The 25,317-nt window shown below is 39.6% G+C and overlaps 1 protein-coding gene across 19 annotated transcripts in view; it reads left to right on the forward strand.

Moving 5' to 3' along the window:
- Nucleotides 1-3,136: 3,136 nt before the first annotated feature.
- The window catches only part of KIF21A (kinesin family member 21A), a 149,939-nt gene continuing 127,758 nt past the window's right edge, over nt 3,137-25,317 (forward strand). For 12 of the 19 annotated variants that reach the window (XM_016923644.4, XM_003313766.6, XM_016923645.4 and 9 more), the window contains exon 1: nt 3,144-3,619. In XM_016923644.4, the coding sequence (XP_016779133.1) occupies nt 3,576-3,619 (44 nt within the window). In that variant the 5' untranslated portion in view covers nt 3,144-3,575. Of the gene's footprint in view, nt 3,620-25,317 lie in introns of all 19 variants that reach the window. The other 7 variants (XM_016923647.4, XM_016923648.4, XM_016923656.4 and 4 more) reach the window with 1 other exon arrangement.

The following is a 25,317-nucleotide window of genomic DNA, read 5'->3' on the forward strand; positions in this document are numbered from 1 at the left end:
ATCTTCCTGTGCTAGACAGTAAACTCCTTGTAAGCACTGACATTGTCTTATTCTTCTCTAAATCACTGTTGTCCCTCACTTTGTTTGCATATAATCACTTAAAATATTTATTGAGTCAATGATTGGAATAGGACTTAAACCACTCTTGCAGTAAAAGCTCTTCCCTTGGAACTTTCTTGAAATTAAGAAATTAAGATTATTTAGAGGAGTCATGGCCAGGCGCGGTCGCTCACGCCTGTAATCCCAGCACTTTGGGAGGCCGAGGCGGGTGGATCACGAGGTCAAGAGATCGAGACCATCCTGGCCAACATGGTGAAACCCCGTCTCTACTAAAAATACAAAAAATTAAGCCAGGCGTGGTAGCGGGCGCCTGTAGTCCCAGCTACTTGGGAGGCTGAGGCAGGAGAATGGCGTGAACCCAGGAGGCGGAGCTTTCAGTGAGCCGAGATGGTGCCACTGCACTCCAGCCTGGGCGAAAGAGCGAGACTCCAGAGCGAGACTCCGTCTCAGTAAAAAAAAAAAAAAAGAGGAGTCATAAGGAAAGGTGTTATAGCAGCTGTAAATGAATTGGAACTAAATACAAAATAGTATGTTAATTTTACAACTTTAGAAATTTGGGGAAAAATTACTGACTAGGTCATTAATGAGAATTTGAATTTCTACACTGCCTCTTCCTGAAACCATGTGCAATATGAACCCAAAGCCACAGCTGTTATTGGTGCTAATATTTTGTCCAGAAGTTCCAGCCTGGTGTCTTGGGACTAAAGTTGGCCTGAGACATATTTTGACTGGTTTGCAGCATATGTAAATATTGTGCTGAATTAGTCGTTGGTGTTTAAAACTAAGGAGTTTTTTCATAAAGATCTGTTTTTCTCTTTTTCTTGAGAAGCAACATATATACAAGAAATAAAAATCTTGGCAGCATTGGATTTGCATTTCATCAAGGCAATATTCAGCCAGAGCTGAGGATGGCCACCGCCTTTGGAAGGGGCCTGTGTCTCTATTTTATGATAGTCCTCACCTTTATCATAGTATTCATCTTGCTCTGCTCTTTTGAGCTACCTGCCTGGCTCCTGTAGGCATTTGTGTTTGTGACTCCCCTTACTGAGACATATATGTATACTATTGTTATTTAAAATGAGAACTTTTTTTGGCCAGGTGAGGTAGCTCATGCCTGTAATCCCAGCACTTTGGGAGGCTGAGGTGGGCGGATCACGTGAGGTCAGGAATTTGAGACCAGCCTGGTAAACATGGTGAAATCCCATCTCTACTAAAAATACAAAAATTACCTGGATGTGTTGGCACATGCCTGAAATCCCAGCTACTCCGGAGGTTGAGGCACGAGAATCCCTTGAACCCCGGAGGAGGATGTCGATGTCGCAGTGAGCTGAGATCACACCATTGCATTCCAGCCTGGACGACAGAGTGAGACGCTGTCTCAAAAAATAAAATAGGCTGGGTGTGGTGGCTCATGCCTGTAATCCCAGCACTTTGGGAGTCCGAGGCGGATGGATCACAAGGTCAGGAGTTCAAGACCAGCCTGGCCAATATGGTGAAACTCTGTCTCTACTAAAAATACAAAAATTAGCTAGGCATGGTGGCACACGCCTGTAGTCCCAGCTACTCAGGAGGCTGAGGCAGAAGAATCGCTTGAACCCCGGAGGCAGAGGTTGCAGTGAGCCGAGATCACGCCACTGCACTCCAGCCTGGTGACAGAGCAAGACTTTGTCTCAAAATAAAATAAAATAAAAAAGAACTTTTTTAAAAAAGAGGATCTTAATTATACAAATTTCTCTTTAGTTTTCTTGTTAAATGTGCTGGGCCATTCTTGCTTTCCTTGCAGCTTTCATCAACAAAAGAAGCAAGGTGGCCAGCCCAGATCCACCCAGATATGGGCTTGCCAGGGCAGGGTGAAATGCAGCTCTGATTTGTTGATGGATAAATTTTGAGGCTAGGAAAGGCCCTCCAAAGAGTAGCCAGAGGAGAGCTTTCCCACCAATTTGATCTATAGAAGGATACTCAGCATCTCTGCCCTCTTTACCTCCCAGTTACATGTCTGTTAAGATTTAGGGGTAGTGAGATTAAGGGACAGAATAAATTTAAAACTATCTATAATTATATACCCCATCGGCCTTCCCATGGGTTTAAATCATCAAACACTTCTTGTTTTTCCCAAAGTGTTGCAGCCTTCTCTGAGCCACACTGCTGTATCACTGCTGAACAAGATGATTAGGTATGTGATTGTAGATTGCAGGCATTTGAGGTAGTGCCTTTATTTGGATAGTGCCATTTAATTTGTGATACTATTTTGTATGAAGCCACATGTTTGTTTATAGAGATGTATGGAGCAGTCCACAAAAGATACTCTGTGGCAAAGCTAATAAAGGCTGTTTCCACAGAGCTATCTGAAGGCATGTGGAAGCACAATAGTGACAAACAGAAACCACAATGGGTCAATGTTGAGAGAATCCTGGGATTGGGAGGTGCTTTTTAAAGGCCAGAAGGGAAAGAAAATCAATTTGGAAGGATTTACTACACAGCAGGTCTTGGTGGATATATTCAGTTCTGGGAACACTTGGCAGTACCAGGGTGCAGTTCATTTACCAGTGTACAAATGATTGAACAGAAAAGCATTCAGGAGTCTCGAGTAAATCATTTCCATATCCCACCCGAGCTGGTAAACGGGCGATGAACTGTAGAACAGCCCAGCTGTCCAGAGACAGTGGACAAACCCGGGAGTCCGTTTAGCATGAATGACCGACTCCGGGGAGGGAGGAGGGAGGGCGTTCAGCTGGGGGCTAGGGAAGGGGGTCAAAGTCCAAGCTGCAGAGAGGACAATAAGGCTATGCGTGGGACACAAAGCCGAACCGCAGCAGCAGCTGGCTGGCTCCCGGCGCGCCGCTGAATCAAGCTTCGATTTGAGAAGGGACCTGGCAGCAGCGCGTGCACTAGCTGCTTCCTTCTCCCAGAAGAGCCTGGAAGGGCGCACAGGCTGGTCGCCCTCGGGCGAGGGCAGCCGGCGGCAGGCATCCCTCCCCCTCGCCTCCCTGCCCAGCAGCGCCAGGCAGTGTCCCGACGAGGGCAGGGCGGGGCGCAGGCTGGGGGAGGGCGAGGTGGGGCCGAGCCGCGCGGCGGCGGCTGACGCAGTGCGGGGCGAGGAGCCCGGAGCGCCCTGGCGGGCGTGGAGTCCCCAGCCTGGCCGCTGGGAGGCCGCGTCCCCACCGGAGGGGGCAGGGCGCACTCACCCGGCCGCCCTGAGGCCGCTGGCGGCCTGTTGGCTTCTCCACAGGCGCGCTCGCCGTTCAAGCGCGCTTTGTCCCCGCCCCAGATCCTGGGGGGTGAGCGGTGGAGAAGGGGCGGGCGCCCGCGAGCCGTGAATCACCTCCTCCTCTTGCTGCCTCAGCGCCGCCGCCACCTTTCCATTCAGTCGCCCAACATGGCTGGAGCGCGGCGGAGGTGAGCCGGCCGCCCGCCCGCAGACGCCCCAGCCTACTGCGCCCGAGTCCCGCGGCCCCGGTGGCGCCTCAGCTCTGCGGTGCCGAGGCCCAACGGCCCGATCGCTGCCCGCCGCCAGCATGTTGGGCGCCCCGGACGAGAGCTCCGTGCGGGTGGCTGTCAGGTGAGGACGGTCTGCCGGCGGCGGCCGGCGGGCAGTGGGCGGCGGGTTGAGGGCGCGGCAAGGACCTGGCTGTGGCGCGGAGCACCGGCTACCGGGGTGGAGCGACCTGAGGGGCGTCCCGGCCGGGTTCGGCGGCTGAGGAAACTGAGGCAGTGAGTCCCCGCCGGCCTGGCACGCGCGGCCGGGTGCTGGCAGGGCGACTGCGACGCCCTCATGCCGTCTGTGTTTGCAGGTGGCTGGCGGCTGCGCGGCGCCGGGTCCCTGGGGGGCGTCTTGACTTATCTGGGGGAAAAGCCCTCGTCACTCCCCTCCGTCCCCTCGCGGGATCAGTCACCTCAGGTCTGGCCGCCTTGGGCTATCGCCTGTCCAGGAGGAGCTGCCTGTGCGCGGGGCTGTGGTGTTCTTTTTTATTAGTTCTAGAATGTCTGTCATACGTGTCCATGCAGCTCCGGCCTTCCCAGGCAGGAGACAAAGCATCTGACTGTCAGCGCCAGCGACCGCAGGGCCCGCCGCGCGCCCACTCGGGTTCTGATGTCTGTGCAAATGGGACATCTTTTTCAGCATCACGGGGATCTAGACATGCCCCCGCGTGTGGGTAGAGGAGACAGATCTAGCCTCTTGGGTATTGGAATGGGAGTGGAATTTAAGGTAAAATCCACTGGGGAGAGGTCTACAGAAGGAAGAAAACTCTTTAGCCAGAGGAAGGGTGAAATGGGTGACTGTGTGAAACATACTGACATTAGGCAGGGTGGATACAATGTAATAGTAACGTTACCCAGGCCAGGGTGTGAGTCTGGAAATACTAGGTACATCCTAGTATTGAAATTATATTTCGGCCAATGACAGGCACGAGTATTCGATGTAATTTCGGCTGTTTTGATACTTATCAAGAAGGAAAGCTCTGATAGTTGCTCATGGAAAATTGCAACATCATCACACTGTGTGAAAAATTAATGAAGCATTCATCCTAGAGTAAGTGCTTGGCTTTCACAGCTCTGAGAGTCTACTGTTAATTCACTTCTCCTTATTTATGCTTTAAGGATTATAAAAATAATCTACACTCCAAGGAATTAGGAACTATTAACAATCTCCCAGTCTTGTAGTCTTTCCAGAAAATTATTCTAAAAATTCTCCCCTCTAAACATTTCTATAGTTACTATTTTAGTGACACATCTTGGGTCAGGCGTAGTAATGGCTGTTTCGTATACTTTGTATCTTTAATTAACTTAAATAATAAAATGAGTTTTTAAGTGTTTTTTTTTTTTTTTTTTTTTTTTTTTTTTACCACCCAGGGAGGTGACAGTTTTATGACTGGTTAGAATCAACTGTTATAAGGCTTTTGAAGTTTTAATTAGGGCTTCTTCGTTATTCTAGGGCTACTTATCCAATTGTTAGATTAGTCTGTTTCTCCTATTCACTGCTACTACCTCTCTTTTGGCCCTTTAATACCAGTTAATGACTGCACCAGGGTGGAGAAAGGGGAAGGAAAAAGACAGAAAACCCAATAAGAGGCAATTTTGTTAGGAGATCTGATCAAGGAAAGTGAAGAAGGTGCATAAAATATTACTGAAAACAGACAATTTGTCTGTTTTTAGACGTTTGAGATTTTTATATGTGAATTCTCTAGACTATCACAAGGCAGTTTGTTGACCATTCTGTTAAATCCGATGCTTCTTTGCCTGTAGAGCCATGGATGACCCTAAAGTGATGCTGACTGATAAATCACTTGTATTTTGTTTTGGTGTGTATGTTAGGACTTTTTAGGTGAATGAATGTGGGTTTGATTTTTGGGGAAAGGCTTTATAAAAACTTCAACATAACTTAGTAAGCCATATTGTAAAGATTCAATTTGTTGAATTCAGGATTCCTTCCTTCCTTCCTTCTTTCCTTTCTCTTTCTCTCTTCTTTCCTTTCTTCTTTCTTTTTTTTGAGATAGGGTTTTGCTGTGTCACCCAGGCTAGAGTGTCGTGGTGCCATCATAGCTCACTGCAGCCTCAACCTCTTGGGCTCAAGCAATCCTCTAATCTCAGCCTGCTGAGTAGCTGAGATCACAGGCATGTGCCACCCTGCTTGGCTAATTTTTATACATTTTTGTAGATATGGGGCCTCCCTATGTTTCCCAGGGTGGTCTTGAACTCCTGGGCTCAAGCCGTCCCTCCCAAATTGCTGGGATTACAGGCATTAGCCACTGCGCCTGGATAAATCGGGGATTTCTTTCATTAAATACATTGTTCTCTGAACAGAGCTACCTTGTAAACTTACTTTATATAGGATAAAAATAGCTTATACTCATATAGCACTTTAGTATTTATAAAGTGTTTGGACTTATATTGTTCATTTATAACCATTATTTATTGAAGATATATACCCGTCTCTGTTATCCTGATTTCTGGGCTAAAAGTAGTGGTAATTGTTTGACTTATACTGTGTGCCGGGATTAGTGCTGTGTTAAGATGTTTTATCTCATGTAAAGTCTTATTTATTTCTCATAACAATCTGTGACTTAGGTCCTGTTATTATGGCCATTTACAGATGAGGCACAGAAAGATTAAGTAAACCATCCAAAGTTAAATTGGTAACAAATGAGAGAGCCAGGGTTCCAACCCAGATAGCTTGACTCAGTAGCCCAAGTTCTTAACCATTAACCCTGCAGAAGTGAGAGGCAAGAACATGGCTTTGCAAAGTTTCACTTAGCTTTGGGTCAGTTGCCTGTTCTTGATTTTGTATTAGTTCATTTACAAATGAATGGCTTTCACAGGTTATTCATATTTTGATATTGCTAGAAAAGATAGAACTAAGACAGGACCTGAACTTACTAAAATATTTCCTCAAATTATTTAATCTTTCCAGCTTCCTGTTACCCTACCCTTCAGTTTGAGAAGGGTTCCTCAGCAGAATAAATAAATCAATACAAAATCGTGTGTCTATATACAAAATCAACAAAAGCATTTGACCTGCTTTTTTCCTTTAATGAATAATATAATTGTGGAAATGCATCCTAGAGGTGCTTATGTTTTATTAGAGGTTTATTAGTATGTTAAAGCTGATGACTCTATTGTAGATTTCTCAAGATAAGGAAATGGGTCATTTAAGGCTTTGGGAGAAAGATGTTAAACAGAAAGATTCTCATTTAGGGAGAACAATTTTTATTCAGTTTCCAAAAATACCTTTTTACAGTATATTTGAGATGTTCTGTGGGGTTTCTTTCATTGAGATAGATATGGATTTGGATAACAGCCCTTGCTATCCAACCCCATGTGGCTATTAAGTGCTTGAATTATGATTAATGCTACTGAGGAACTAAATTTTTAATTTAATTTAAATGAGTTAAAATTTAAATTTAAAAACTGGTCCTTCATCCAGTTATCATAAACTTTTAAGTATGTTTCGAACAACTTGGATCTACTTTTTCAGCTGTAAAGTTTTGAAATCGAAATAGTGATACAAGTATTTCTGATGAAAATTTAGTGTACGTATTGACTAGAACTGTAAGTGTAATAGATGTACATTGGCTTTCAAAGACTTACTCTGAAGAAACGAATGTAAATATTTCAATTCTTATATTGACTGTATGTTGAAATGATAATACTTTGCTTACATTGAGTTAAATAAAATATAATTAAAATTAACTTTCACATTGTATGTGTCCATTGGATACCACTGCACTATAACTTAAAAATGTGAGGAATACATTTAGAATAAAACTTTTCACAGACACCCCATCATGGACTAATCACATCCTTCGATTAAGAAAATACTAAAATATTGGGTATCTGGTTTTAGAGTGGATATGCATGTACGCACACAAGTATATATATACATGTAAGATGTAAGATGTGATTCAGCAGCAACACTTTTTTTCCTCTGAGTTCATGGGTGTAGGAAGGTATGGATTTTGACTCAATAATCAGGTAGCTGATTTCCTAGGAAATGTGGTAAGTTGAATGGATGGCTTAGATAGATGTTGCCAACAAAAATGAACAATAAAGTACAATGTAGAATCTATTCTTATTATCTAAGTATACTGAATTGAACCAAACAGTTAACTCAAAATGATAAAGTCAAACATTTCACATTCTAAATCTAATACATTATGAGAGGATGTGTTCCTTTCTCTTCCTTATCTCTTCTGACACGATAACTTTGAAATGTTTTTCCTTTCCAAGAACTTTAGCTTGCAAAATATGTCAAGAGTTTGGTGAAAATGGGAGATACAGAAAGGACCTTTGTGTTTTTGTGTTATTCTCTGTATATAGAAACTAAAATTTCCTTGCCTGGCTTTATCAGAGAACTGTACCTATCCTTGACAGTGAGTTTGGATTAGTGTGTAATGTGGTCTAATTTATGTTTCAGTTTGCTAGGTTTTCACCTTACCAAAGCAATTTAAGGAGTGGCATTGCTCAGCAGGCTTAGGGGCTATTTGGACATTCAGAAGCTCAGTTTTAGGTCTGTCACTGGCACTTATTTGCAATGTGAGCTCACTATACTTTTCTTTTTCCCAATGCTGGTTTGTCAGCCTAAGGATATTAAGAGTTGTAAGAACTTTTCATGTGCAGTCTGTTAAATATGATTTTAGTTGTTGTTAGTCAAACTGCAGGCACTAATGATGCCTCTATATTAACTGGAAGGAACTATTTTAATATTTCACACTTGACTTTCCTAATAATATAATTTCTTTAGGTATCCTTATTACTGAAGAAGAAACATGTAGGCTGTAATGGTCTCTTTGTCCCATTCTGGTTATAATACAAATGAATAATATTTTATTGGCTCTACATTAAAATCCTATCAGATAGCCTGGGCAGCTGTTATTATCTCTGTTTTACAGAGGAGAAAAATGTGTCTCAAGGTTTATTCACCACTAAGTAACAGAATTGGAACTCAAACTCAGGTTTCTGATATCTATTGCTGTGCTCTGAAACATACTTCCAAATGTTTTAAAAAATTTTACTTAATAATTTCAATGTGATAAGGATCTTTTAAGTTGAAACTCTAGATATACATGTGAGGTAAATTATTCGAAACAGTTTAATGTTCAAAAAATATGGAAGCAAATGAGTAAGACCTCTGAGAAACATTTATTTTATGGAAATAGATGGTTATTTGGTGTTTGGTTATTTATTCCTTTCATCCTTAATACAACAAATCTTTAAGTGCCTATTACATGCCAGACACTTTCCTACCACAACACACATGACGTATGTTGTCCTTGCTTTCATGGAGCTTAGATCTAGCAGTACAATGCTTTTTAAACACACGAAATATATGGGAATGAACACACAACAGAATCAATAGCACATACCAGAAATGAAAGATAATTGTTAGATTTGAGTTTTTGTTTCTCTCTTATTTTTCTCAATGACGTTTTTTAGTTCATACATTTCTCCCAGACAATGATACAAAATGCCAATGCATTAGGAGGATATTCCTTATATCATGCCCTACTTATATGTCTTTGTATTTGGATGAGGAGTAATGGAAATGAAAGAGAGTAGACTGAAAAGCCAGCAGATAATGCAAGTAGAAAGTCAATGAAATAATTTCATTTACAAAATGTGGGTTGATAGTCATTCTTCAGATATGGTTTATTAAGTAGTGGACCTGTTTGTTATTTGGGACTCAATGGAACTTCAGGTTTCATGTCTAATTATTACTACCCCTTGAGCTCTTGCCATCTTACCTGCTAATTGGTTAATATTTTGATGCCTAATTATGGGGTAGTGAATGATGCACTAGAAATTCCAGTTTAGTAAAACCATGAAAGCAGAAATGATCGTAGCAGTTAATACTATAATATGCCCAATCTTCCAATTCTCATCAGTTTCTCCTCAAATAAATTGACTTGGAATATGCATTGTTTTAAGTGTTTTTCCCCAAGACATGTTACAGCTCAAAGATGAGTCTTGGACTTATAAATAGTTGCTTTCTGTCAAAATCACATGTGGCCTGACATAATCTGAGTTTCAGATTAGGAAGAAAAACATATCAATAAAAATGCACGGCAGATGATAGTATTTGTTTGCTGTATATCATTAGAACAATTTTATTCAAAATAGAACAAAGTTGTTGTTATTTTCACTGCTTCTCTTTGGAAAGGGGATTTGTGGATTCAACTTGGTTTCCCAATGGATTAACTATTTAATCTTCTCAGAGTGTTAAAATAGTTTTCCCGTGGCTCAGGCATTATTTGAAGCAAATGACAGCCAAGCCAAAGGGACAGTTTTCATGATACCATACAATTATTATGAGATCTTTCTGAAGGTTTAAGAATAATTTTTGAGGTTACCTTGTTCTTTTTTTGCAATTATTAAAAATGTTTAAAGCTGGCATTGTGGTGTGTGTCTGTAGTCCCTGCCACTTGGGAGGCTGAGGTGGGAAGATCGCTTGGGGCTAGAAATTCAAGGCTGCAGTGTGCTGTGATCACTCCTGTGAATAGCCACAGCACTCCAGCCTGGGTAACAGTGAAACCCTGTCTAAAAAAAAAAAAAAAAAAATATATATATATATATATATATATATATATATATATAATATAGTAAACCCTTATAATTATTGACGAGATAGATTTTAAAGTTGAAAGGGATCTTGAAAGGATTAATTGGTTGAGGCCCCTTCTTCGAGATAGTTGAGGTGTTAGAGGCCCAGAAAAGTTAAAAGGAATTGATTGAGGTCACATGACTAGTAGCTCAAGTCTTCTTGATTAGTGCTGTGGATTTTCTAGGACTTCGTGTTTTGCTAACATACATCGAAGAAATAATTTTTATATTAAAATAACCTACAATTTTAATCCCTTAAGCATTCCTTATATAATTTTAGTTTGACATTTAGATAAGGTCGCTCACTGTCAACCCATTATTTTGACTTTAGAAGCACCTCAGTAGTAGGAACTTGATCAGTGATTCTAACAAAGATCTCTCAGAAGTAAAGGGAGAGGAACCGCAGGGGTAGAAACCCAGGTCTGAATTTTGAGGTTTCTGGTATATTAAAATATAAAGAAATGCCAGAACTGAGTTATAAAAAAATGTAGACCGTTTTTAACATTTGCAAGTAGCACATTAATGCTTTCACAACAACCACAGAAATAAAATTCATATGTAGTCTAATTTGAAAATAATTTTAAACATGTAAATAGAAATTCTTTAGTGAATTCCAGGCCTGAGACATGTGGCTTCCCTGCTTCCTCCCACTTTGGTTCTTAATACTTTACTCCAACAGACTAAAGGATTATGGCACATTGCAGTAATAACAACCTCACTAAACGGAAGGTGGCTGGAGTGTGGGGTGGGCATGGGGTGGAGTGAGGCGTATTTTTTGGCATCTGGAATGGAAGATGGAGGCAGAAATCTGAGTGGTTTAAAAAGACCTCCTTTTGAGTGTTACTTCACTAATTAGGTGGTTCTTAACCAGACCCATTTCAGAAGGAAATACAGAGTACATTTTGATTGTAATGGAGGCCTGTCACCCCAAAAGCATCCTAAATCCCACATCTACACAAAGCTTTTCTAGACTGATGTCATGCAGAAAAATTTCTGCCATTTGGGGTCTTAGACCTGCCATATATGATTCTTCTTTCTCTCCCTCTGAAATTCCAATAGGAAATGGCTTGAAATGTTCAAAAACTCAAAGAATATTTAAGCACTATTACAATAGAACATTTGAAGGACATTGGATTATTGACTTGAGACAAGTAGATATCTGAGTTCCCAGACTGTAATAAAGGTCATTCAGGATTTAACCCCAGGGTCAATCTACTTGGGCACATCCATCTGCTTCTTCAGTAAGAGGAAATAACCAAGAAAAATGTTCAAACTTAGTTGTGGAATGGTGGGGATCATGGACCCACCCAGAGGCTAAAAACATCAAGGACAGCTCAAGGTTTATTCCCCATTTTTTGGGTATCTTAGTGTGTAGTAAGATGTTACCTTTTGAGACTGGATTTGAATTATTCTCAACTTTGGAGAGTTGTGTCTGTCACGTAGGCCTGATAATATCATAGATCTCTCAATATGATAAAGGAATTACATTTTTTTCAGAATAGATATCCACATTATTTGATACAACTACTAAGTCAGCTAGGAGTTGTTCTAAATAAGTCTTTATCTTTCAGCAAGTGGGAACAAGAGACCTTGGAGAGTCAAGCTGTAGTTTATTATGATGTGGCATATTGATCACATGGTACTAATGAGGCACAGGGCATCTCTAGCCTCAATTGTATTCCTTCTTATTTACTTTTTTGGATCAAAGTTCATTCATATAATATATAATTAATGAGTGTTCATTGTGTACTGGAATCACATAAGCTGGAGGCATTAAAGTAATTGAAGGCAATGTGCTATAATAAAATGAGCATTGCATGGTTAGAAAACTGTTTTGGTTTAGACTCTTACCCCTGATAAATTTGGTTTTCCCTCAGTAATTCTCCCCTGGATTTGAGAAAGGATCATGAGACAACCATGTGAAAGCACTTGAAAAATGGTTTTTATACAAACATAGGTAGTAATATTATTAGATAAAGTTGGTATAACCAACTGTTATGGTTTGAATGTGTCCCTCCGAAAGATCATGTGTCGGAAACTAATCCCCTATGCAACAATGTTGGGAAGTGGAGCCTAAGAAGTGATTAGTTCATGAGGGCTCTGCCCTCATTAATGGATTAATGTCATTATTGAGGGAGTAGTTTCATTTTCTTGAGAGTGGCTTTGTTATAAAATAGTTTAGTCCCCTCTTGTTCTCTTGTGCATGCTCTCTTTCCTTCTGCCTTCCGCCTTAGGATGAGGCAGCAAGAAAGACCGTGCCAGATGCAGGCCTCTTGACCTTGGAATTCCCAGCCTCCAGAACTGTAAGAAATACATCTCTGTTCATTATAAATAACCCAGTCTGTGGTATTTTGTTATAGCACCACAAAATGGACTAGGACACCAACGATGGGCATGTTGATTATATTCCAAACTCTAGCAATTGGATTAGTTATTCTCTGATGTACAACCTATAACTTGAATTTGTAAAGTGCTTTAAAGATGTCTGTATCTGGTATCTGTTCTTTTGCTTTTTGAGTATCTCTTACTTACACCACTATAAGTGATATAACAGTATATATAAATACTTCCAAGATCCTTATTCTATCTAGTCTCCCCGTTTCCTTTGCTTTCAATATATAAATTACATGCCATACTGCTCTACTCTATCAAATTCATCCTTTTATAGTTTATTAGAATTCACTATTTTTATTCTTTCTTTTTCCACAAAGCCTTTTAATTAGTATAGTTCTTCGTGTTTGTAAAGTTACTAGCATATCCTTTGTGAGATTAACAGTAGTTTTGAGTTATACTTTTTACTAGTTGCTTAACCTAATGTAAGAGAATGGTAACTAAAGTGGATAGTAAAAATGTGAATTTTCCTTCTGAATTAGGTTGCACCAGATTTTTGGAAATATTTCTAATGCTTTCCTTTTACTTCCTTTCATCAACCTTGGCAAGAAGTATTACACTAGGCTGTGGATTAAAGAGCACTGTAAGGGGTAAACTGAGTAAAAGGAGCAGAAGTAATAATATAAAAATTTTAATTATACATTAACTTTTTTGATAAATTTTTTTTTTTCTGGGACCTGGAGCTACTGGGGCAATGTGCCTGCAATACTCATTAATAGAACTTATATAAAGACTTGCCTGAAGGCATTTTAGAACAAGACTGATATTTAGAACCAGCAAGTATATCTTGTAAGCCTGTCTGAAAGTATATCTTGTAAGCCTGTCTAATGATCTTAAATCAGTTTATAATTCCATAAGAAAGTTATTTTTATTCAGTTTTTTCCTATTATTGAAATAGGTTAATCACATTAGAAAAATTATCAGGAAAAGATAAGAAAAACAATCATAATTCCCTAATACAATTACTACTAGCATTTTGCTATATTTCTTTTTAGTCTGTTTTAATATGTGTACCTACAGTTTTTTGAAATTGTTGTAATCAGTATGTTGATACCCTTTAGTAGCTTGATATTTACCCCTCTAACACATAGCATAAGAATTTGTCCATCTTGGTCCTCGTGTGGTGGCTCACGCCTGTAATCCCAGCACTTTGGGAGGCTGAGGTGGGCGGATCACTTGAGGTCAGAAGTCCGAGACCAGCCCGGCCAGCATGGTGAAACCCTATCTCTACTGAAAATACAAAAATCAGCTGAGCATAGCAGCAGGCACCTGTAATCCCAGCTACTTGGGAGGCTGGCGGAAGAGAATCACTTGAACCCGGGAGGCCGAGGTTGCAGTGAGCTGAGATCATACCACTGCACTCCAGCCTGCGTGATAGAGCCAGGCTCTGTTTTAAAAAAAAAAAAGAATTTGTCCATCTTTATATTAAGGAAGGGCATTTTGAGTAACATGCTAAATATTATACACCATCTGCTTTATTTCAATAACTCAGTACAATATGCATTAAATTCAATATATCAGTGATTTAATTGACATGACTTTATTGTTTAGTAAGGGCATTAATTTCATTTTTATAGGAACTATGCTGTCTCCTTTGATTCTTTATAATGTTTCATTTCTACTGATGAACACTGACTTTACCAAAGAGTGTTTATTGGAATTGATGAGAGTGAATAGTGCTGCTCACCCAGAATATATGGGTAAGCATTATGGTACTGAGGATGTTTTCCAGAAAAAGATATATTGATATTTAATTTTAACTTTTCACCTATATCTATGTAAAGACACAATGTATTAGGATGAAGTAGATATTTTCCCAGCACATTATTCCAAGCCAATGATGGTAAATCAAACACAAGACCATAACTAGTTCATGTTTCTTGAAAATAAGTGAGTTTCTAAGGTGTTTATTTTGCTTGCTTTCAACTCAGTTCAACACAAAACACTTCTCTTTGAGTAGCGTGTTGGTCTGTTAGTCTTCACCTGTCCTGTCCTAAAGTGGAGGTTGGCAACTGCTAATTAAACATGAGATTGCAGATTTCATTCCTGGTTATTTGACCTGCCATTTGAAGTTCCTTAATTCCAGTGTGACATCTGTGACATTTTCAAGTGTCAATTTAGGCAATACAATATGAGGCTTTTGAATTTTAGTTTGCTAACTTGCCCTTAGATTGGCAACAGATTCCATCTGTCCTTGATAATATTCTTATCTATTTTGTTACATGAGAGGAATTGGATCTTCTGTTGCCTCTGTAGCAGATTGGGTTTTGGTTTCTTTAGTTAGCTTTGGCTCTAAATTTTTTATTAACTTTATATAACCTAATCATAATTTTTCACAAGTGTGTGTTCTATGACATCAGGCTTCCTTTGAATTCCTGTCTTGCTTAACTTTTTTCAGATGAAGTTCTTCATGCCCCAAGTGGACAAACTCAGCCTTTCCTGAGTTTCTGGGTCAGTCCTCAATAAAGCCACAAGTAAATCACAGCAGTAGTTTTGTTCCACCAACCCATTAGTGTGAAATTTTTTGGCTGCTACTCCAGACTTATTATTAATTATTCCTGTGCTTTTAGGATCATAGCCTTCCCTTTAACCTCCTATTTTACTTGTCCAAACTTGGCTTTTGTCTTGGTTTCCTGATTTAGATCTCTTTCCCCGTGTCTTGAATCCAAACCCACTTGACAAAGTGAAATTATTGAAAGCCCCCTCTCTGTGGAGAGGGAAACTTGTCCCCTTTTGTCCCAACTGGGGTCTCCTTCAACTCATGTGGGCTGCACAGAACTGGCAGCTGCCGCCAGAGTTATTCCACTTGTATACATAGGCTGGCACTGATCTGTTCTAGGTCATCTCTGGACATTACTTCACTTCCATGCCATCCAGTTTAGTTGTCCAGCTTTCTACTTTACCCCATTCAACCTGGAGGCCCTAGGATGTTTTGAGACTAAAATCACATGGGATCTAGAAGCTGTGATTTCCATGTGTGTCTCAGTCCATTTTCTGTTGCTATAACAGAATACCAACAGGGACGACTTATACAGAAAATAAATTTATTTAGCTCCTGGTTCTGGGTGCTGACATCTGATGAAGGCTTTCTGGCAGCATAGTACCATGGTGAAGGACATCACATGGCAAGAGGGAGGGTGTGTGTCTGCTCAAGTCTTCTTCTTCTTACAAAGCCACTAGTTTCATCATGGGGGCCTTCCTCTATGACCTAATCTAATCCTTATTATCTCCCAAAGGCCCTACCCTCAAACAACATAATGAATTTGGGGATTAAGTTTCTAATACATGAAATTTGGGGACACATTCAAATCATAGCAGTATGGGATTGACATGAAACACACACACCAAAACATAAAATCCACTAAGGAGTTGAATGAATCTGCCCAATATGGTATAAAATATATTAATGTTCACAAAAAAATAAATTGATATGTTTCTTTCTTTCTTTTTTTTTTTTTTGAGATGAAGTCTTGCTCTTGTCCCCCAGGCTGGAGTGCAATGGCGCCATCTTGGCTCACTGCAACCTCTGACTCCCAGGTCCAAGTGATTCTCCTGCCTCAGTCTCCCAAATAGCTGGGATTACAGGTGCCTGCCACCAAGCCCGGCTAATTTTTATATTTTTAGTAGAGACAGGGTTTCACTACGTTGGCCAGGCTGGTTTTGAACTCTTGACCTCAGGTGATCCACCCACCTTGGCCTCCCAAAGTGTTGGCATGACAGGTGTGAGCCACCACACCTGACCCTTAATTTTATTTTCTTTTGCAGCATGACTTATGGAAAAAAGCATGGACTTTATTTATTTACGTTTTTATTTTTTTAAGGTTTTTTTTTTTTTTTTCCAGGGTCTTAGGGTTTTGCTATGTTGACCAGGCTGGTCTGAAACTCCTGAGCTCAAGAGATCCTCCTCCCTCAGTTTCCCGAAGTGCTGGGATTGTAAGCATGAGCCACCGTGCCCAGCCAAGCATGGACTTTAGAATCACAAATATTTGAGTTCAGAATTTCGGATGGCCACTTAACTTTTATGAGCCTTAGTTTTCTCATGTATAAAATAGGGTTAATCCCTTAATCCCTATCTCACAGGGTTGTTAAGATTGTTAGAATGTTCTTTAGAATTGTTTGTGAGATGTTAGATTCTTTTTTCTTTTTTAGTTTTATCCCTCCTCTTCTTTTTTCTCCTCCTTCTATCTGCTGTTTTCCTCTTCCCCTCTCCATCTACCTGAAACTCTATTTTTCCTCTTCTAGGTAATATCTAATAACTAACCATAATTTCTTTCAAAATCACCTTAAGATAGGGTTAATTTCTTTGGTGAGTTCCTGTTTATAAAACCCCACTTTCATCTTGGTTGGTTTCTTTATCCGTGAAGTGGAGGTAATAAGAGTACTAACATAATAGGATCATTATGAGAATTAATTGACATAAAGCACTCAGAATAATGTCTGGCACATAGTAATCCTGAAACGTTAGTTGGGATTAACTTGCAAAAATCTATTTCTTTAACAGAGATTCTTTCTAGTCTTCACTTGGGCCCCCTTTTTACAATTTATTATGTCTGTCTTCAATGATGAAGAAAAGGGATGATAATAGTGCATTTATATTTGATAATATGTGACCTTGATATTACCAGTCAAAGCTATTAGCATTGTATTTATATGATAGAATGGATATCTTGATTTATCTTTAATGAATATGTTGAGTTGTGAAAGTTAAGACTGAGATGATTAAACCCCCTAGAGCAGTTTGAATAAAATGTTTTCTTAATCTTTGTTCTCTGTTGGTATGTGTGTTAATGGAAATTCATTCCTTTTCTGTTTATCTTTGACATGGGGGATACTTATTTATTTCTAGTTGGTTAGCAGGCAAGGTGAGCTCTTTGGCATATTAATCCTTAAACCTCTTAAATATATTGCTTAGTATGTCATTAATCTGAGCACACCTCTACTTATACCAACAAGGTTTTTACTAAGACCCCATAATTGATCATACACACACATACTTTATATTTAAACTATAAGTGAACATCTCATTTCCATGTGTCATGTCTAATTTGAAGTCCTTTTTTTTTTTTTTTTTTTGAGACGGAGTCTCTCTCTGTCACCAGGCTGGAGTGCAGTGACAACATCCCGGCTCACTGCAACCTGACTCCCCGGTTCAAGTGATTCTCCTGCCTCAGCCTCCCGAGTAGCTAGGATTACAGGCATACGCCACCACGTCCAGCTAATTTTTGTATTTTTAGTAGAGCCAGGGTTTCACCATGTTGGCCAGGATGGTTTCGATCTCCTGACCTCATGATCTGCCCACCTCGGCCTCCCAAAGTGCTGGGATTACAGGTGTGAGCCACGGTAATTTGAAGTCATTTTTAAAGATTGACTGAAGTGACAGTTCCTTTGCTAACTTAGCAAAGACATTTGATTAATTTTACTTTTCCTCTTTGTAGTTATGAGACAAGTCATATTGCGTATTATAAAAATTTTAATTACCATGGTTAAATAAGAAAAAAATCAATTAACAATTATCTGTGACTCTGTTTTTTCTAAGGATCTTACTCAATAATTGGGTCTTGATTGTTGACACAATAATAGCCACTGAAACCTTTGACTAGATAACTAGTTTTGTTTGGGTTGAAAAACAAGTTTCTGAGAGATAAGGTATCAACAAATGAGGTCTGAAACTTAAATGATCCTGAAAACAACCTTCACTTTTTAAGACAAACCTTTTTAGAAAGCAAACTTGATTGAATTGTTAAAACAAATACCTTTTGAGTCCTTCACAAAAGTTGGTTTACTGTGAAATGAAATACTGTCAGATGGACCTAGAATATTTGTGGTAGACAGTTAAGTGGACTATTGAGGATGACTAAGAAAGCCCTATTTGCTGTCTTTGACAAGGAAGAATCATCCACATATAAGCTATTAGGATAATGAACACAATAGTAGGACTAGACTAAGAATGAACATTCTTCAAAATCATCCCTACCCATACTGCACAACAGAGGCTTATATATTTGAATTGTTTTCTGTGCCTTGTGATGAGAACCATGTTCTCTGTTTACCTTTAGAAAGAAAAAGATATGGCTGGGCGCAGGTGGCTCATGCTTGTAATCTCAGCACTTTGGATCTCTGAGGTCAGGAGCTTGAGATAAGCCTGGCCAACATGGTGAAACCCCATCTCTATTAACAATACAAAAATTAGCTGGGTGTGGTGGCAGGCACCTGTAATCTCAGCTACTCAGGAGGCTGAGACAGGAGAATTGCTTGAACCCAGGAAGTGGAGGTTGCAGTGAGCCCAGGCTGTGCCACTGCACTCCAGACTGGGCAACAGAGAGAGACCGTCTCAAACAAACAAACAAAAAAGATGCAATAGCAGTCATCTTTGTGGTTTGTGGTTTTCTTTTCTTTTGGACTATCAAATATGTTTATTTGCACATTGCATAATTTTCTTTTTACTATTGAATATTTTAAAATGAACTTTGATGATGAAAAGTAATGCTGTTGGACTTTGAGTTCAAATCCCTTCTGTTTCACTGACTTCCTTTGAGGTAGTAGCGGTGTAAAAGTCACCCTGTGAAAAATAACGTTACCCCTCTCTATGAGTCAGGTCCTTTTGTGTGTAAAGTAGATAATACTACTGTTGAGTATATTACAGGCATTTTGGAAAGTGCAGCTAGTAAAAATGTAAAAAGAAAGCTATTGCTCCAAGTTCATTGTAGGCACAGCAGAAGTTACTAAAGTATTCCGATATCTAAAGAAACAAAATTTTTAAGGATAATAAGTAACTTCCATCCCTGACCATTCCAATTTATTTCAGCTCAGATCCATTCCATGTGTTTTAATTTAGTTCAGTTCCGTTTATTAGTTACTGAGCCCCACTAGATCAAGTGCACTCAACATAGTTTGATGGGGAAATGCAAGATGATTCAGATAGGGGTTTTGCCCTCAGTCCAGTTGGGAGAGCCTTGCATGTCTACACAAGACCTGATGGCTCTCCCATGAAACATGCCAAAAATGAAGTATGAACACATTATGTGCAAGCTATTAGTTTGCCCCTCCAGCCACTATAATCACATTAGCTACTTTCTCAGACAGTAAAATGATTTCTTAATTTTCTTTCTTTTCTTTTTTTTTTTTTTTTTTAACAGAGTCTCACTCTGTCACCCAGGCTGGAATGCAGTGGTGTGATCTCACCTCACTGTAATCTGTGCCTGCTGGGTTCAGGCAATCCTTGTGCCTCAGCCTCCCAAGTAGCTGGGATTACCAGCATCCACCACCATACCCAGCTATTTTTTTTTTTTTTTTTTGTATTTTTAGTAGAGATGGGGTTTCACCATGTTGGCCAGGCTGGTCTCAAACTCCTGGCTTCAAGTGATCTGCCCACCTCGGCCTCACAAAGTGCTGGGATTACAGGCGTGAGCCACCGTGCCTGGCCTTAATTTCCAAAATAGTAATGTAAATGCTTCTTAATAATAATATAAGTCCCATGACATCTGGTCTTTGCCTTATCTTTGACATAGCCTCCTTGGTTTATTTGCTTTCTCTTCTCTAATGCTTTTTAAATTTCCATGCTCATTCCATTTTTAAAAATATCTCTCCATGAATTTATTCCTATTTTCATCACATATGTTAAATGCAAATATTTATTGACGACTGTTCATCCACACATACAAGGATATGAGTACACGCATACATGCGTGTACATGTGTGTATACTCACACATATTCGCAACATCCTTTTCTCACACAGTTAGTTAATAACATCCATTTAGAGTGGACAGCTTGGATTTTAGTGAGGTAGAAAGCTTTTATGGAAATTTCTTAAAATATTCCAATTCTAAAAATATTTTGAATACAATTTAAGACTCCTTTGTTAACTGCTTATTTTTTTTCGTATGTTTCCATTTCATCAATCTCAGTGTCTTGTGGGTACCAGCCAGTTTTGTCTTGGTAGACCGATTACCTGTTTTATCATTCAAGACCCAAAGACCCAAGGCAGGGTAAACATTTATTATTGGTGGAGTTTTGCTTTTGAATCTTGCATAGACTTCTAGATGTCCTTGACAGCTCCATTTTTTTTTTTTTTTTTTTTTTAGTTTCTAATCTTACTTCTGTTAGATGTATCTTTCAGAGTAGCTAGCTCTTGTTATAAGGAAGCGGCAGAAACATGATTTCCTGAGGAAAATGGGCTCTGACATTAGGAGACTTGCTTGAACCTGACTCTTTTCCTAGTTTTTAACCTTGGGTGGATTCTTTAATCTGCCTAAGCCTCTGTTCCCTCATCTGTAAAAGGATATTGATAATATGTGCCTCAAAAAATCATTCTCTTTTAAGGACGCCTTTCCTAATTCTATCATATTCTCAACACTTATAACCCCTCCATGTATATAATTTATATTATATGACAGTAAGTTTATTCATAGATTGCTTTGTAAACAGTTATCTTTAGTATCTTGGGCTTATGTTGGTTTTTTATTCCTCCTCCAATTCATTGTGAATTACTCAAAAGCAAAGATAGGCTCTTTTATTTCTTGTTTGTCCTCTGTCTGGATCCTTAATACATCAGCAGGCACATAGCTCTGGTCTTTAACATCAGAGGTGAAAAATATAATTTACTTCGGATTATTCTTATGGAGACTTTATTCAGTCTGTCAAAATCCATTTGACTGCCACTGGTGTGCCTGGAAGGGAGTTCTGGGTATTGAGGGTACAGATGTGAGCAAGACAAGAGCTTTAATTCTCAAGGAGCTGAGCATTGGGTGAGGATAGAGACAACAAATATTTTTTTTAAATCCAGATATTGATATATACTATGGAGAGGATAAAACAATATGCTTGATAGTAGTTGTCCTTGGTTGGGAGGAGTCATTTGAGTTGAGACCTGAATATTGGAAAATGAGCCATGAGAAGACCTGAGAGAACAGCATTCCAGCAAAAGCAAGTGAAAAAGGGCTGAGAAATAAACTGGCCTGTTAGTGGACAGGTGAGAAGGACAGTATAGCCAGATATAGAAAATAGAACCGAGGGTGAAGATAGGTAAGATCGGAGAGGTAGGTAGAGAGGTAAGATCATTAAGGGCCTTATAGGTCAGGGTGGAAATTTTAGACTTCGCTTTTAGTGAGAAATCTTTAGAGAGCTTCAAGTAGAGATGTGACATGATCTAATATGCATTTCAGAAAGGTAACTCTTGTTGCTCGGTACAAGGTGGACTGTATTATAAGAGGTGAAAATGTAGGAGATGAGTGAGAAAGCAGTTATTATGTTCCAGGAGTGACATAAAGGTGGCTTGGGCTAAAAAAATAACAGTACAAATGGTGAAACGTAGATTTGGGGAGATAGAGCTGTTAGGACTTGCTGGCAAAGGGTGTGATGAAAAGAAAAGGATCAAGTAGATTCTTAGGCTTGGGGCTTTGAGGTGAAATTGATTTTTTGGGGGTGAGATTAACAGTTCTATATTGTCTGTGTTGAAATTGTTGTGCATATTGGACATTCTAATAAAGATGTCAAGTCAGTTATTTAATATATGAGTTTGGATCACAGGGAAGATGTCTGGTCTGAAGATAAACTTTTGAGAGTCAACAGCATTTAGATGTTTGCAGCCATGGCTTTGGATGCATTCATCCATGAAGAGGGAAAATTTAGAGAAGACTTATGGGGAAAGAGCTCTGGAACACTAATATTTATAGGCCAAGAAGAGAAGATCTAGTCAAGGATACTGGAGAAGAGTGGTTAGTAGTAGTGAGGTAGGAGAAAGCAGTGAGAGTATGTCGTCCTAAAAGTTGACTTTAGATGTTGCTGAGAAGTCAAGTAAGATGTGAGCAAAAGTTGGCCATTGCCTTTGGTTGGAGTTAAGTTATTGATGACTCAGATATGAGCTGCTTTAGTGGAGTGCTTGATTACAGTAGGTTAATGAGACAATGCTAGGCAAGGAAGCAGAAACAGTGGTATCAAATAATGCATGTAAGTTGTTGGATATGAAAGTGGGAAGATGAAGTAGTTCTCTTCTGACTGCCTTTTTTTTTCGTTTTTTTTTTTTGAGACAGAGTCTTGCTCTGTCCCCCAGGCTGGAGTGCAGTGGCGCAATCTCGGCTCACTGCAACCTCCGCCTCCCAGGTTCAAGTGATTCTCCTGCCTCAGCCTCCTGAGTAGCCAGGACTACAGGCATGCGCCACCATGCCCAGCTAATTTTTGTATTTTTTTAGTAGAGATGGGGTTTCACTGTGTTGGCCAGGGTGGTCTCGATCTCTTGACATCGTGATCCACCTGCCTTGCCTTCCCAAAGTTCTGGGATTACAGGCATGAGCCACCATGCCCGGCCTAATTTTGTATTTTTAGTAGAGACGGGGTTTCTCCATGTTGGTCAGGCTGGTCTCAAACTCCTGACCTCAGGTGATCCACTCGCCTCTGCCTCCCAAAGTGCTGAGACTACAGCATGAGCCACGGCGCCCAGCCTGCATTTTTTTTTTTTTTTTTTTAACAAAAATGAGAATGATTTTAAGGAGGATAAGAAGCTGTGGAATTGTGTTGTTGAATGTAGCACCTATGGGAATTTGAAGTTGCCAAGAATGCTGATAGGACTATCAGTGGCGAGGAGAAGACTGTGGATCTTGAGATCAGTGGATGAAGCAGTGTGTCCAGGTACAGCAATAAAGGGTTTTGAAGGGTAGTAAGGTCTATCCTTACATGTGCTTCAAAGAATATGGGATCTTTGGAGGAAAAAAAAGAAGAGAGATACTGGAAACTACATTAGGGAGCAAGAAAAAAACTCATCTCCGGGCACTGACTTATAGTAGAAGAAAAAATAGCCTTACTTGAGAGCCCTTCAGTAGAAGCCATGTCCTCAGGGGATGAGCAGGTTAAGTTTTAGGTTGAGGGTACAGATGAGTGTTCTAATAAAAAATAGTTCATTTTAATACATTTGTCAAGCACTTACTATTTGCCGGAAGCAAAACTGTTCCCAACTCTAAACACATATTAACTCATGTGATCCTCACAATAATCCTATAATATTGGTACTATTATTAGTCTCACTTTATGAATGAGGAAATTGAGAAGTTAAGCAACTTGCCCTTGGTCACAGAGTTGGAAGTGGCAGTGCTAGATTTGATTCCCTCTGGTGTTCCAGGCAATAACCACACTATACTGCTGATGGCAGATGATGATTTTCAACACAGTAGAAGTATTTAGGAAGGAAATGAAAGATAGATGATGGGGCCAAATTAGAGGATATTTAGAGCAGTGTTGAATGAACACTTTTATATTGAAGGATGATCTTGGAAGCTTGTACTTCTGGTGGAGACTTTGGTGAACAGTAGTTTGATGAACTTTTGGCATATTTCAGACCAAAGAACAACTTGAAGGCCTTAGATGGCTAGTTTTGCTAGGGGTGGAGATGTTTTGGTAACTGGGAAAAAGTGGCTAATTAAAGTTTTGAGGTGTCCCATGACACCACTGAGAGGAGGTGGGAGGGTAATTGATGATTTATATTTTCATAGCAGTAGCCTACCGTTTTATTGTCTTGTCTTATTGACAGTCTTGGGTGAATAATACATTGACTAGTTATCTTTCTGGCCCTGAAATTCAAGGATTGTAGTCTTATCATCTGATATTATTAGTACAGCTGCTTTTGGCAGCAAAATTTAGAACAATACTAGTCACACTGAAAGGAAGATGAAAAGACGTTGTAGAAAAAAATTTTCTATTTTTTTCACAAGACTACTTGCAAGGGTTAACTATTTTTCTCTGATTGTAGAAGTACTGTTTGCGGCTGGGCATGGTGGCTCATGCATGTAATCGTAGCACTTTGAGAGGCCACGGTGGGTGGATCACTTGAGCTCAGAAGTTTGAGACCAGCCTGGGCAACGTAATGAAACCCTCTCTATTAAAAAAAACACAAAAATTAGCTGGATGTGGTGGTATGTACCTGTAATCCCAGCTACTTGGGAGGCTGAGGTGGGAGAATCGCTTGAGCTAGGGGAGGCTGAGGCTGCAGTGAGCTATGATGGCGCCATTGCATGCAGGCCTGGGTGATAAAGTGAGAGTTTGCCCTCCATCCCACAAAAAGGTACTATTTGTTCATTTTGGAAAATTTATAACAATTTTACCACTCAGATAAATTTTAAAAATGTTATTTTATTTCTGCCATATATATGTTTATTATTTATATATATAAATTATATATATAATTATATAATATATAAAATTATACATATTTTATTTTTATATATAAATATATATGTGTGTATATATATAAATTATATATATATATATATTTATTTATTTATTTATTTTGAGATGGAGTCTTGCCCTGTCACCCAGGTTGGAGTGCAGTGGCGCAGTCCTGGCCTACTGCAACCTCCACCTCCTGGGTTTAAGCAATTCTCCTGCCTCAGCTTCCTGAGTAGCTGGGACTACAGGCATGCACCATCACACCTGGCTAATTTGTGTATTTTTAGTAGAGAAAGGGTTTTACCATGTTGGCCAGGCTGGTCTTGAACTCCTGCCCTCAGGTTATCCACCTGCCTTGGCCAACCAAAGTGCTGGGATTACAGGCTTGAGCCACTGCGCTCGGCCATCTGCCTATCATATTTTTAATATAATCTTATATTACAGTCATGTTTTGCTTAAACAGGATATGTTCTTAACGATACAGAGAAATGTGTCATTAGGCAATTTTGTGGTTGTGTGAACATAATAGAGTATACTTATACAAACCTTGATGGTATAGCCTGTTACACACTTAGGGTATATGATAGAGCGTATTGCTCCTAGGCTACAAACCTGT

The sequence above is a fragment of the Pan troglodytes genome, chromosome 10 (assembly GCF_028858775.2).
Source record: "Pan troglodytes isolate AG18354 chromosome 10, NHGRI_mPanTro3-v2.0_pri, whole genome shotgun sequence".
NCBI classification, from domain to species: Eukaryota; Metazoa; Chordata; class Mammalia; order Primates; family Hominidae; genus Pan; species Pan troglodytes.